The sequence below is a fragment of the Grampus griseus genome, assembly GCF_964374135.1.
Source record: "Grampus griseus genome assembly, chromosome: 7".
Classification (NCBI taxonomy): domain Eukaryota; kingdom Metazoa; phylum Chordata; class Mammalia; order Artiodactyla; family Delphinidae; genus Grampus; species Grampus griseus.
Genome location: NC_139001.1, coordinates 94,561,467 through 94,574,006, shown reverse-complemented (window position 1 = coordinate 94,574,006; position 12,540 = coordinate 94,561,467). Strand labels below are relative to the sequence as shown.

At 42.0% G+C, this 12,540-nt stretch overlaps 1 protein-coding gene across 1 annotated transcript in view; it reads left to right on the top strand.

Moving 5' to 3' along the window:
* The window catches only part of MGAT5 (alpha-1,6-mannosylglycoprotein 6-beta-N-acetylglucosaminyltransferase), a gene marked incomplete at both ends in the record, with an annotated part of 224,113 nt that overhangs the window by 78,197 nt on the left and 133,376 nt on the right, over nucleotides 1-12,540 (top strand). Inside the window, one exon of the mRNA XM_082659049.1 lies at nucleotides 11,909-11,980. Within this exon, the coding sequence (XP_082515175.1) occupies nucleotides 11,909-11,980 (72 nt within the window). The remainder of the gene's footprint in view (nucleotides 1-11,908; nucleotides 11,981-12,540) is intronic.

Sequence of the window (12,540 nt, the reverse complement as noted above, 5' to 3'; positions counted from 1 at the left end):
TTCCCTGTGCTATACAGTAGGTCCTTGTTGATTATCTATTTTATATATAGTAGTGTGTATATGTTAATCCCAAATTCCTTATTTATTCCTCCCCCTCACCTTTCCCCTTTGGTAACCATAAGTTTCTTTTCTGTGTCTATACATGATAGGTTTTTGATATTGCCATTATTTGAGTACAGTTGTGGGGTGTCACTTAGCCTGTGACATTTTATGTGGGACCTTGATTCTGTCTTAGAATTGGAATCAATTTCTGGTTCTCATTCACCAGTCTCATTTAATTTTAGATCCCTAGGCTTCTGGTAACAGAAATTCAGCTGTTCCCCTTGACTTCCTTTGTCAGGATGTGCAACTTGTTCACAGTTAAATCGTGAACCGGATGCATGGAACAGCAGTACCCCTCTGCCGTTGCCTACATGAAATTATTAGAGATGTTTCCTAAAGCCAGTTAATTGTGTTCTAGTATTCTGTAAATCCTGGACGACATCTATGGCTTTGTGGTGATGTATTTTGTCTAGTTTTTTTTTTTTTTGTCCTCTTGCTTTCTTTCCATCTTTTGTTACTTCATTTAACCTGTATCGTATGCCTGGTTACTCTTGCAATTGGTAAAGTGATTGAGAGAGACATCTTCATTTGATTTGTTTACTTGATCAGTGGATGTGCTGGTGACTTTCTTTTCTTAATCCTTACCGAAGAGCCAATTCTTGTTTCCATCTGTGTTTAACTGCAGAGCTTTGACAGATATAAAAGAGGACATGAAATAAAATGTCTCCTCTATAGTCAGTCACCGGTTGAACTGAGGCATTTAGATTCAGACCAGTCTTAGGAGATAGCGCTCTTCCTGCATTTTTCTTTCCCCCAGTTGTCTCAGTGTGCCACCTCTGCTGAATTATGGGAGTATAAACTTCTGCTTTTACCTTCACCAACTTGTAGTCTCCCAGCCTTTTATGGGAAATCCCAGGAGGTAAAGCCATCAGTGTTTCCCCTTCCATTTTCCCCACGGATGCTTGTCGTATGTCTGATGTTGTATTAGGGACTGGGTGTGATGCTAAAAGTCTCGTCATTGCCCTTGTTGAGTGGCAGACAATAAGAATGAAACATGGCTGAGCTGCACTGTGTGCCTGACACCTCAAATACACAGCGTCATTTCAACCTCTCCCCATCTCTGAGTAGTAGAGAGCCGCATCCTAGAGGCTCCGAGAGGTTAAGTTGCTTAGTGCTTCTGCATCGACCATTCCTGTTTCCCTTTCACGTCAAACGAAAGCTGAACTCAAGTGAAGTCGTTTGTCACCATTGCCTTTGCATTCAGTTCTGTGCTCAAATCCATCTGTGTTTGAAATATGGCTCTAAGTTAGCTGGTTTCCATTATTCAGTCTTCATTGCTAGTTTAATACTCATAATTTTAATACTTTATCCCCCCTGCCAAAAAAAAAAAAAAAAGAAAGAAAAAGAAACGGTGCTAATCCTCCTGAACATATAACTCATGGAAACCAGGTACTTAGCCATTGCAAGTGGTGAGGGTTGAAAGAATGATACGTTAAGCAGCCTTGCGTTTCCAGATCATCGAGCAGTTCATTTTATGTGTCTGTTTTTGTGAGCCATGTAACTAACTACTCCCGTTATAGACACAAGACCCTATAAAGTAATTACTCTAAATGTCATTGTTTCAGGTGTTATTAACTTAGCCCTCTGCAGAGCCTTTTACTGCTATCAGCTTTTACAAAATTGAGAATAAATTTCTTTACCCCTATTGATATTATGTTGATAGATGGTGCTGATATATTTGACTCCCACAGATTTTTGCTATTTACACAATTATTCTAGCAACTAGCAACCATCATACCCTGCCAGACTTCTTAATTTGTTTGTACTGTTTTTTTAAAGCACTTGTGTTGCCACTGGAAGTATAGTTGCTCTGAAATAATCAAATTGCTCAGTGATTGATTGCTAGATCTTAGGATGTGTACAGGCTGTTGCTTCTAATGCCGATTTGGACTGCTTGAGTGAGTGTGTGTGTGTGTGTGTGTGTGTGTGTGTGCGCGTGCGCGCGCCTGCCTGTGTGCGTGACTCCCTCATAAAGGAACAAAAGAAGCAATTTCATGCCTTGCTCATGAATCTGTTTCTTATATTTCAGAAACAACAGGCATAAAGGTCTCTTCCTCTTTCTGTTCGCCCTTGGCAATATGTAAAACTAATATTGACTGAGCATGCTATTAACCTTGAGTTTAAATTCAGCGTACTTAATCCCTTGATTAATACCAAGATTAATGTCCAGCAGCAAAGGTTGAAAGCTTAAATGTTTGTGAATGTGAGCATGAAATGAAATCCTAATAACCAGTACAATGATTTGGATTTATGGGCTGTGTTGGCTGCTAAAGATATCTTGGAAATGGTGTTGCGCAAACTAATTTGTCAAAGTGGGCAGCGGTAAAGAATTGACTGTTTAGGTTGCAGGAAGAAATCCGAATGAGAAAATATAACTAACATTTGCGACGGGTCAGGGAGTACTTTAAAAATGCCACTAGACTGTTGCCTGAGAATACCCACGTACACCTTTCAAATATCTAGCCCTTGACATAGGAAATATACTTTCTGTGAGAGAATATTTTTTTGGCGGTACCGGAGGTGACAGAGATTTATGACCGTGTTCTTTGCACTTCTTGAATTCAGCCTTTACTTTTATCTTTTTCATCTGTGTGTTTTCGTGGCTCTTATTACCTGAATTCTAAGACATATTTAGAAAAAGGATTTTTTTAAAACAATCCCAAGTTTACAGAACAGCATTTCTCATCAGCCTGATTGATCTCTCAATTTCCCCCAACCTCTTCCTTCTCCCAAGTTCATCCTCCTCGTGACACGTCCTCTTTGTCCGTAGTTTCATATACTACAACATTTAGTTTTATATCTTTTTATTTCTTTTTTTTCCCCACATATTACAACATTTAGATTGAGAGTTCTTACTCTGACCTCTACCTTAAACAGAAATTTAAGGGTAGATGGCGGGATTTGCCAAACCCCAAACCAACACCTCTTTGCTGCTTGGAATACATGTGGCAGACTGGGGCTTTGATGCAGTCTCTCCAATTTGTTCTTTTACAAACTTTTAAATATGGTCTCTGATCATTTATTTCTATTATATACCAATAAAATATTTGTAAAGTTTTATGTTTTAAACAGTTTTTAATATGGAAAATTTCAAGCATATGTAAAAGAGGTGAGTATAAGGAACCCCCCCATGTGCCTATGACTCACATTCAATAATTGTCAATTCGTGGCCAATCTCATCCATTGACACCTCTCCCAGTTCATTATTATTGGTTTTTTTTTGCGGTACGCGGGCCTCTCACTGTTGTGGCCTCCCCCGTTGCGGAGCACAGGCTCCAGACACGGAGGCTCAGCGGCCATGGCTCAGAGGCCCAGTCGCTCCGCGGCATGTGGGATCCTCCCGGACCGGGGCACGAACCCGTGTCCCCTGCATCGGCAGGCGGGCTCTCAACCACTGCGCTACCAGGGAAGCCCCCAGTTCATTATTTTGAAGCAAATCCCAAAGATCTCATCGTCTGTGAATGTTTCACTACGTACCTTTAAAAGAGGCTCTTTTAAAACTTATAGCTCCTAATACCATTCCATATTTTAAAAATTACGGAATTCCTTAATATCATCAAATATCAGGTTAGTATTCACATTTCTTGTAAATTAAAGTTTATTTATTTGAACAGAGTTTCAAGCAAGGACCATAAATTACCATTGTTGGTGTCTCTTAAGTCCCTTTAATTTAGGTTTCCTTTCATCTCTTATTTTTGTCCTCTTGTGATTTTTCGCTGAAGAAACTTTGCCCTTAGAAGAGTTTGTTGTCCTCTGAATTTTGACGATTATATCCCCGTGTTGTTGTATAACCTGTTTCCCTGCCCCTTGTACTTCCTGTAAATTGATAGTAGAGCTGAGGTTTGATCAGAGTCAGGCTTAATATTTTTTTCAAAACTGTTTCATGGGTGGTATTAAATACGTCTATTAAGAGGCATATAGATGCCTGGTTCTCTCTCTTTGGGGGATGTTAGCAGCCATTGATAATCACTGCCTGGATTCATCAGGGATTCCTTTGTAATATATCAGGAATACCCTGTATAGAGAAATGAGTCCTCATCTGATATTTGGTTACCCTGCGGAACAGCTCATAAGAGAAATCTTGAGTTCTCTGTTGATTTCCTAGCATCTTCCACTGGTGACTAGTAGTTTGTTTGCCTGCTTGTTTGTATGCTTGTTGGTTTTTACCATCATTATGAACTCATTGATTGAAACATATTTGATATGTTTGATCCATTCCAATTATTTTCTTACTAGTTCTCATATTATACCTTCTTTGACCGGTGGGGGCCAATTCACATTGTCTTCTGGGTCCTTTTGACATAACCTAGGAGTTTTTAATAGTTTTGATCTCGTCTGGTATGACAAGAGCTTCCAGGTTCATCTTATATAATTTCTGCCCTAGACCTAGAATCAGCCTTTTCTTTAAGTACCTTTGGTTCCTCTTAGTGGGAAATGACACTTAAGAGACCAGCATCTGGGTACCAGGGGAATTCATTGCTATTGTTATTTTCTGGGTGCTGGGGATATGACAGTGAACAAAAAGACAAACATTTCTTAAAGTTATGTTTTGTAGGAGGAGACAGGCAACAAAAAATAAAATACATATCTTTTAGATTACAATAGAGCTATGGAGAAAAATGAAACTGAGAGGGGCCTCATGGAGTGATGGTGTCAGCTTTAGACAGCGTGTTCAGAATGTGCCCTACTGAGCAGATGAGAGGAGGACATGTGAGCACCAAATTAGAGGTGAGAGAGTAAGAGGTGCAGATAGATGTCTGGCACAAGTATTTAACAGGCAGGGGGAACAGTTCAGTGCAAAGGTCCTGGGGTGACCATCGATATCCAACGTTAAGAGCAAGTACATGGAAAGTCATCTCCAGAGAGATTTTTTTGTCTGTTTTGTTCACAGGAATAATAGTGCCTGGCACACATATTTGTTGAATGAATAACTCTATTTAAAGCATTTTTTAAAATAGTCAATAGCTTTTTTGTCTCTTTGTTCTAAGTGGGTGACTTCCCCAGCTATCACCTTTCTAATCTTGAAGAAAACGTTATTGTAAATTTGTAACATTAAAATCTGCTAAGAACATTAAATTTGAGACATGAAGCAAGGGCATTTTGAGCACTTATTAACAATTTTAATATAATGCTCTCTAATATTTTATCTATAAGGGAATGCAGGGGATCAGGTTAGACCATTAGAATGGAACGAGCCAATTATATTGGAAGGCACAGTTTGCTCGCCCCGCTTTTATTCTTATTGTCACTCTGCATTATTTGCCTGGATCTACGCTTCTGGCGAAATTGCACATTACCACAAAAGAGGAACTCTGTCCTTGGTCACTGGAATGTGACTACCTTTATAAATGGGGTGACTGTGGCTCTTGTGTCCTCAGTGTGGATGTAGGCCCAGTGAGGCCGGTTCTTCCACTGTGCAATGTAAGAAGCATCTCTCTGTATTATCTATGTGATTCACGACGGAGGAATTCGTTTGCTCCCTCTCCTGTGTGAAGGAAATTGACAGGTCTCATCCCACAGAGATTTGGGATGGATTTTTGAAACTCTGACATCCTGTCATTAGAACCCCACTGGTTTGTGGTATGTTGAAAACTTACAGCAATTTCTCTTGAAGTCCTGCCCCTTCCCTAACATCCTGAGTAGCCCTGTATCGGATCTCCCAAGCCCTCGGGTCTCTCTTGCACACGATCAGTTCCATACTCTCTGTGATATTCTTGCCACCCCTCCCGTGGTAGGGGGCAGCATTACATATTATAGAAAATATATGGATAGATTGGGAGTTTGGGGTTGACATGTACAAACTGGTGTATTTGAAATAAAATGCCTTACATGGAAAAATGGAAAGAAAATACATGGGCCTGATTGCCTATCTGGATCCAACTCCTACCCGTGTGGCCTAGAACATTCCCTTGAGTTTTCAGACTGGTTTCTCCCCACCGAAGTCAAGGTAAAGCCTGCCCTGCTTCCCTCAGGGTATTTTGAAAGGTTCTAATGAAATGATGAAAATAGGTAAGTGTCACTTAAATGGAAAAGAGTATCCTTATCATGAATATCTTAAGTACTCAAGTCATGTCCTTGATTTTTTGTTTGTTTGTTTGTTTACTGTGTAACAAGTAAGATTGAGGACCTGCTGTGTGCCAGGGCCTCCACTGGGGACCGAGGAGACAGGCCAGCTGAAGTTTCTGTCCTCAAGGAGCTTATGTTCGGATGGGACAGCAATTAGCAGTCAACCCATGGGTCAGATCATTTCCACATGTGGTAGGTGTGCCGAGGAAAAACAGAGTAAGGAGGTAGAGAGGCCAGGGAAGGCTTCTCAGAGGAAAAGTTGGAGTATAGTGCAGCAGGGAGGGAGGCAGGCAGGCACGCAGGCAGGCATGGGAGCTCTGGAAGGAAAAGTGTTTCAGGTGGAGAGAGAGCAGATGCAGAAGCGCTGAGGTATGGGGTTACCAGGTAAAATACAAGATACCTAATGATAATGAATTTCAGGGAAAGAGTGTTTTATTTAATTTTTAACTGCTAGTGTATGACAGATACTGCATGCAACATACCAAAAAGAAAAATCATCCTTTGTCTGAAATTCGAATTTAACTGAGCATCTTTTCCCCTCCCCTCACAAACCTGGCCACCCTCCCGAGGTAAGAATGAGCCTAGCGTGTGTTTGGACTTGGAAGGGAGTTCTTTGGGGGACGGGGGTAGTGAGGCAGGCAGTGTAAGGTTGAGGATAAATTCTGGGTTTTATTCTGAGGGCGAGGAGAAGCCACTGAAGGGTCTGAGTTAGTGTAGGAGGTAATCCACTTTAGGCTTTGAAACAATCGCCCCTTATCCGTGGAAGAGACATCAGGGGCGAGGGCTGCAGGCAGGGAGTTACCATCACTTTCATGGCCCTTCCAGCACTGCCCTGCAATAGGAGCAGAGTAAACCCTTTCTGAAGGATTTTGTAGAGAAGATCTAGGCAATCATACTCTAATATCAAAGGTTGGACTGTGCTCGTGGGACTGCAGGAACCACACGTCTGGCTTCTCTGCTAAGTTGTACGGCCCTGTGCAGGACAGACAGCACTTCTGTCCCCAGCTGTGGGGCTGCCCTGCACCTCTGTCTTTATCTGTCATGATGGGCCTTGCCCAGAGGATTATGTGGAGACCGAAGGACATGATGTGTGTGAAGCGCTTTTCCTAGTGCTTGGCTCCTAGCATATTGTCGCTTTTCTTCTTCGTCTTCTACTCACCCCACAGGCACAACCTTTCCTAATAAGCAATTTGGCCCAAATATTCATCATCTCAGGTGTTTGATGGAGAGGATGAGCCCAGATAGCAGAGCCACTCACATGTGTGGACATCCTTTACCATGTGCATTTCCTGTTCAAAGCTTGAGACAGGGGAGTAGGCCAGGGAGGGGAGTGGCGTGCAGTAAAGAAGTCTTTTTTAAAAGCATGCCCCTTAATGAGTAACTACATTTGATATGTCATCAGTTCAACAAATCTGTGTGGATGTATATATGTGTGTATCATCAGTGGATCAAATGAATAGATATAGTCAATGGTATCCTTTTGGTATGTAACCAACTAGCCTGACAGGATGATGTCCAACCATCTTTTTCAGACCTTAAAGCTAATAGAATTACTAAGAGGTCACCCAAGCCAGCACCTTCATTTTGTAGATGAGAAAACTTGAAAGTCAAATGGTTTGAGGCTATCCCCCTAGCTGTTTGTGGAGTTGGGCATAGAATTCATTTTGGTGGATTCCACGTTGCGCAGCTCTCTTATCCTCGCCCTTCACTGAGCTTGGCCTTTACGGTGGCTCTGACACGTCCTGGTCCAGGAACCGACAGATCTCAGTCATCACCCAGCCCTGCTGCTCACTAGTAAGTGGACCTCGGCAAGTTCTCAGCCCCTTTAAGCCTTGCTTTCCTCACTTGTAACCTGGCAATGGTACCCACGTCATAGGGCACTTCAGGGGATTAAATGATGGGATGCAGTCAAGTTCATTCGTTTTTTTCCCTGAACTGTAAACCTTCAGTAAATGACTATATGCTTATATAATGTAATGCCTTTAAAACTTATTTGATTAAGAAATGTTCATTGTAAAAAAAAAAAAAGTCGTAATATGAAGATTTACATACAGAAGAAAATGCAAAGGACCCATGACGCCAATATCCAGAGATAACCTCAGACTTTTCTTAGGCATTTTGCGCACTTAGTTTTGATTGCACTTACTCTAGGAAAAGAACAGCGTGAAGTTCTATGTCAGTGATCCATTAAAGCAAAACCTTTCACATTAAGCATGAGAGAAGAGGCCATAATGGAGTCTGATTATTATTCTTTCAAAAGAACAGAACATTACTACAGAGAGTTAGACCAGTTACACCGAAGTACACACATATATACGTTAAATCTCCTCATTTTTGCTATAATTTTCTTCTTTTCCCCCTTTAAATTCCAACTTGAGCTGTAGGAATCTCTATAAGCAGTTTCTTTTTTCTTAAATGTAATGAATTGTCCATCCTACGGAACTTGAAAGTAAGTTTGAGGTCTGTTTAGGAATTTTGCTTTGATTCACATTGTATGTGATGAAGCTGTAAAACCTTCTCAGATCAAAGAAGTTTACATCATTGGGAGGAGGAATGTCAAAAATAAAATTGGTTAATTTTAGATCTCCTTGCTCAAGAAAAGTGATTCATTGTGCCCTCTCTGTGAAAGACACCTTAATGTTCCAAAGGTCTAGCCTGGCTGGTCTTTTCTGTTTCTGCTGCCTCTTCGTTCTGTAGCCCGAGTCTAGTGCACTAAAAAGATTAGTTCCTGTAGAAGTTTCGCCTTCAGATCGAAGGTTAATAGAGTCACGGTTCTGCTCCTCTATCGATTGTTGTGTACGTATTGCCGTGAACTCAGATGGTTTTCAATTTTTAGACTTACTGTGGTGATTTGTGGACTATTTTAAGGCTGTCCAGTCCCTTCCCTGGCACAGGGCTTGATGGAGGACTTGCCAGCTTGCAGGAGTCTGGTAGAGGTCAGGGTAGACAGTGGGAGGGTCCGGTGCCACAGATCCTGTCCCAAGGAGAGCACCAAGGGCACAGCTGGAAAAAAGCATAGCCAAGGCAGTAAGTGAAGGAAGATGACCACAGGCAGACCTAGGACACTAGGGTTCTGAGAGCCAGGAAGAGAGATGGTAAGAATGAGTTGAAATAGAAGAGCTTCCAGATCAGGAAGACAGTGGACTCATTCTGGGTTCCAGCTTTCTTGGTAGGATGCTGTGCTGGGTGGTTAGACTCACTGAAGGAGCCAAGGTAGATCAGACAAAACAGTTAGGGATGAGGAGGGTGAATTAGTAGCCCTGAGCAAGATTCTCCCTGAGTGTTATTAATGATGTTCTTATTTAGGAATAATGTTGCTCATTTGAGGGCTCTTTGTTTCAGTCGGTGGAGTTATTGCAGGTGCTGGCTTTCTTCCAATCCTGGTAACCCTCCGAGGTTTCAGAAAGAAATGTGTTTGCTTTTTCCCCCTCTCCCTGTGGAGTAATTGGTTTATGTATAATTTAATTATTTCGTTAACCAGTTATCCTATCACTGTGTACAGAAACAGCCACCCTAAAAACCCACTGTACTCCTGTGTCAGGACGTTCAGAATTGATTTCTCCTCCGTTATGAGTGAATGTGTGACGCTAAGATTTCTTGCTAAAAGCGAAAATAGGCAGACTCCATTTCCCATCCTTTCAGGGTTGCCCTTGAAATCTTGCCCAGTATTATCCAGTGATTTAAAGTAAGAAGAACTGAGATAAAGATCAGTTTCAAAGGGGAATTAAAGTCTTGAGTATTCTGTAGGGAAGCCAGTATTTTAGAAGATCACCTTGGACTGTATTTTCCTGCGAGTAAATTTCAGAAGATTCTTCTAAGGGCAGAGGAGTGAATGTACTCTCCTTTACCTGACCTCACTCATGCCTCTCCTTTGGGTTGGTTCGCTTTATTCATAGTCGTGTTTCATCTTTCCCTATCGTGCTCTTCATGAGGACATTCTTTATCCTGACATGCTGCTGTGTACATTTTGTTATTTATTCAGTGTGGGGTCGACTACAAATCTATACCCTGCTTGCGCATCCTCACGCTTTTTTCTGTGCGGTGGAAGGTCTCACAATCAGGTCTACAATCCATTTGAAGCCTTCACGTTACAAATACGCTTTAAAGCACTGTCTTATTGAGTCCATTTACAAAAATATAATTTGAATTCAATAATTCAGTCCGGCCTGAGAACACAAGGCACACATGTGTGTCGTGTGTAGGCTGCTGGGACCAGCCGAGGCTTCATCCCCTTGGCGGCCTCTTTCCTGCTGCTTCTCTCTCACTTTTCTCATTTGTGTCAATAGAGTGCTTTTCCTTGGTGATTTTGCCTTTCATGGTGATGTTGCTGTATAAGGGCTCAGTATTTAGACATAGGCATTCCAGGCAAGTTAGTATTTTCTTTTTTTTATGAGTAAAAACCACTGCAACTTTTCTTACGAGGAGTCCTTTTGAGTCTCTGAAGTCATTCACAAATATGGTCAAGTCTGATTTCACTCCACAAAAAGAAAACAGAATATTGTGTACTTTTCCTATCCAGGAATTCCACCCTCCCCCAAGCTTTTGCCCTCTGCTTGTTACTTTCAGATCATTTGCAGCGGCAGAGGGCTTTATGCAGATTGCCCAATTATTTCGGGTCCTAGTCAAAATCACCTTGCTTTAAGAGATATTTCTAGAGTAGTGAAACTGCTTTGTTTCTTTGAAAACTCACCTGGAGCTGGAGGGCCAACCAGCTTGTGTGACTGTGCATTGCTGACCCAGGAGCTCTGACCTCACACGCCTCCCTGCCTCCCCCCGTGCGCTCCAAGGATGCCCCCCACCCTCTTGTACTCTTCATTTTTATAGGTCCACCTGGCCCCAGAAACATTATTTTCAGCACCTGTTTATTAACCATCTTTAGTAACCTCATATATTAATAAATGGGTGACATGCTATCTTGGAATTATATGGCCAGTTTTGGCAAAGAGGTCAGACATCAGTATTGCTCAGTGCATTTTTCATTTACTAGAAAGTGTGAATTTGCCTAATTTTCTTTGTTAACCTTTGTCGAAGTCGTTCCTGTAAATTTCCTCCTCCCCCAGCTCTCTAAACTCCAGTGCATTGACAGAACAGTCCATCTTCCAGAATGGCTCTCACAAGATTGCTGCGGCATTTTTTTTTTCTTTCATCTCTGTTTCCAATAGGTTTTATCACCCTGTTCCTTGAGTTAGTGTGAAGTGAACAGCCAGAAAATGAGGGGAAGCCTTGATCAGTTAGCCTTAAACTCTCTGTTGCATTCCTAATTTGGTGATACACGATGGAGTTCTGTGGCTCATATGCCTTGATGTTTCCGTGCCCACCACACCACAGCAGATAACGAGTCATTCCTGTCCTCTTGCTAAATAGCACAGAGGCACCTTTGCATTCCCATTCCCTGGCAGCAGTGTTCAAGTCTTTTAACTTTCTGCTGCAAGACCCCCCTCTCCTTCTGTGTAGAAGTTCGAGGATTAAATGATTAAGGAATCAGTCACTGTGAAGTCTTTGAAGGACAGATGTGAAGTGTCATGATACGCTCCTTGGGACCTTGGCTACTTATTGTTTCATCTGAGAGGGGCCCTGCCTCTGGATGGCTAGCTAAAAGTGTGGGAGTCTGACCGGTAATAGTAATAACCCACTTAACCCACTTCCTGTGTACCAGGAACTGTGCTTGGAACTTTGCACAGACATTAATTCATTTACAGATGCACCAGCATACTCAGTGTCTCTGATTTCTATTTTTCAGGTTGAAAATTGGTGTCCTCATTTACCTTGGAGAGCAAAAAATCCCTACGAAGAAGCTGATCATAATTCAATGGTAAGTGATTTTGGAAACCTCTTACTAGGCTTGTGATTTGAGTATGATGCCAAGTGATACATGTGGAGTCTTCTGCCAGCTGTAATCTGAAATAACGGTAAACGGAAGAACTTCTATCCCCAGCCCTGTGGAAGTCTGAGTGACCAAATCAGTCAACCAGTTAGCATATGTTTATTTATTGAGCGGTTCTCTGAGGTTTCCTACGTGATAGGCTACTGATACAAATAAGACCTGGTGCCAGACATGGAGGCGCCCAGTGATTTAATAATGAAGGTGATGGTTGTAAATAATGACCGTGTCAACACTGAAACATAGGCCCATGGAAATTAATAAAGAAGTGGCGATCTCAGCCTGCATGGGTCAGGAGAGCATGTAAAGAGAAGATGACCTTGGAGTTGAATTTAAAGCGCTGAATGAGTTTATACCAGGTCAAGGAGAGAAAGATGTCTCTGGTGGCAGGGGGACAGGTGCCTGTACAAGAGTGTGGCATTTTCAGGGAGTAGAGCCTGGTTCAGTGGGACAAGGCCATAGGGGTTTGGATGAGCTGGAATGAAGATGAA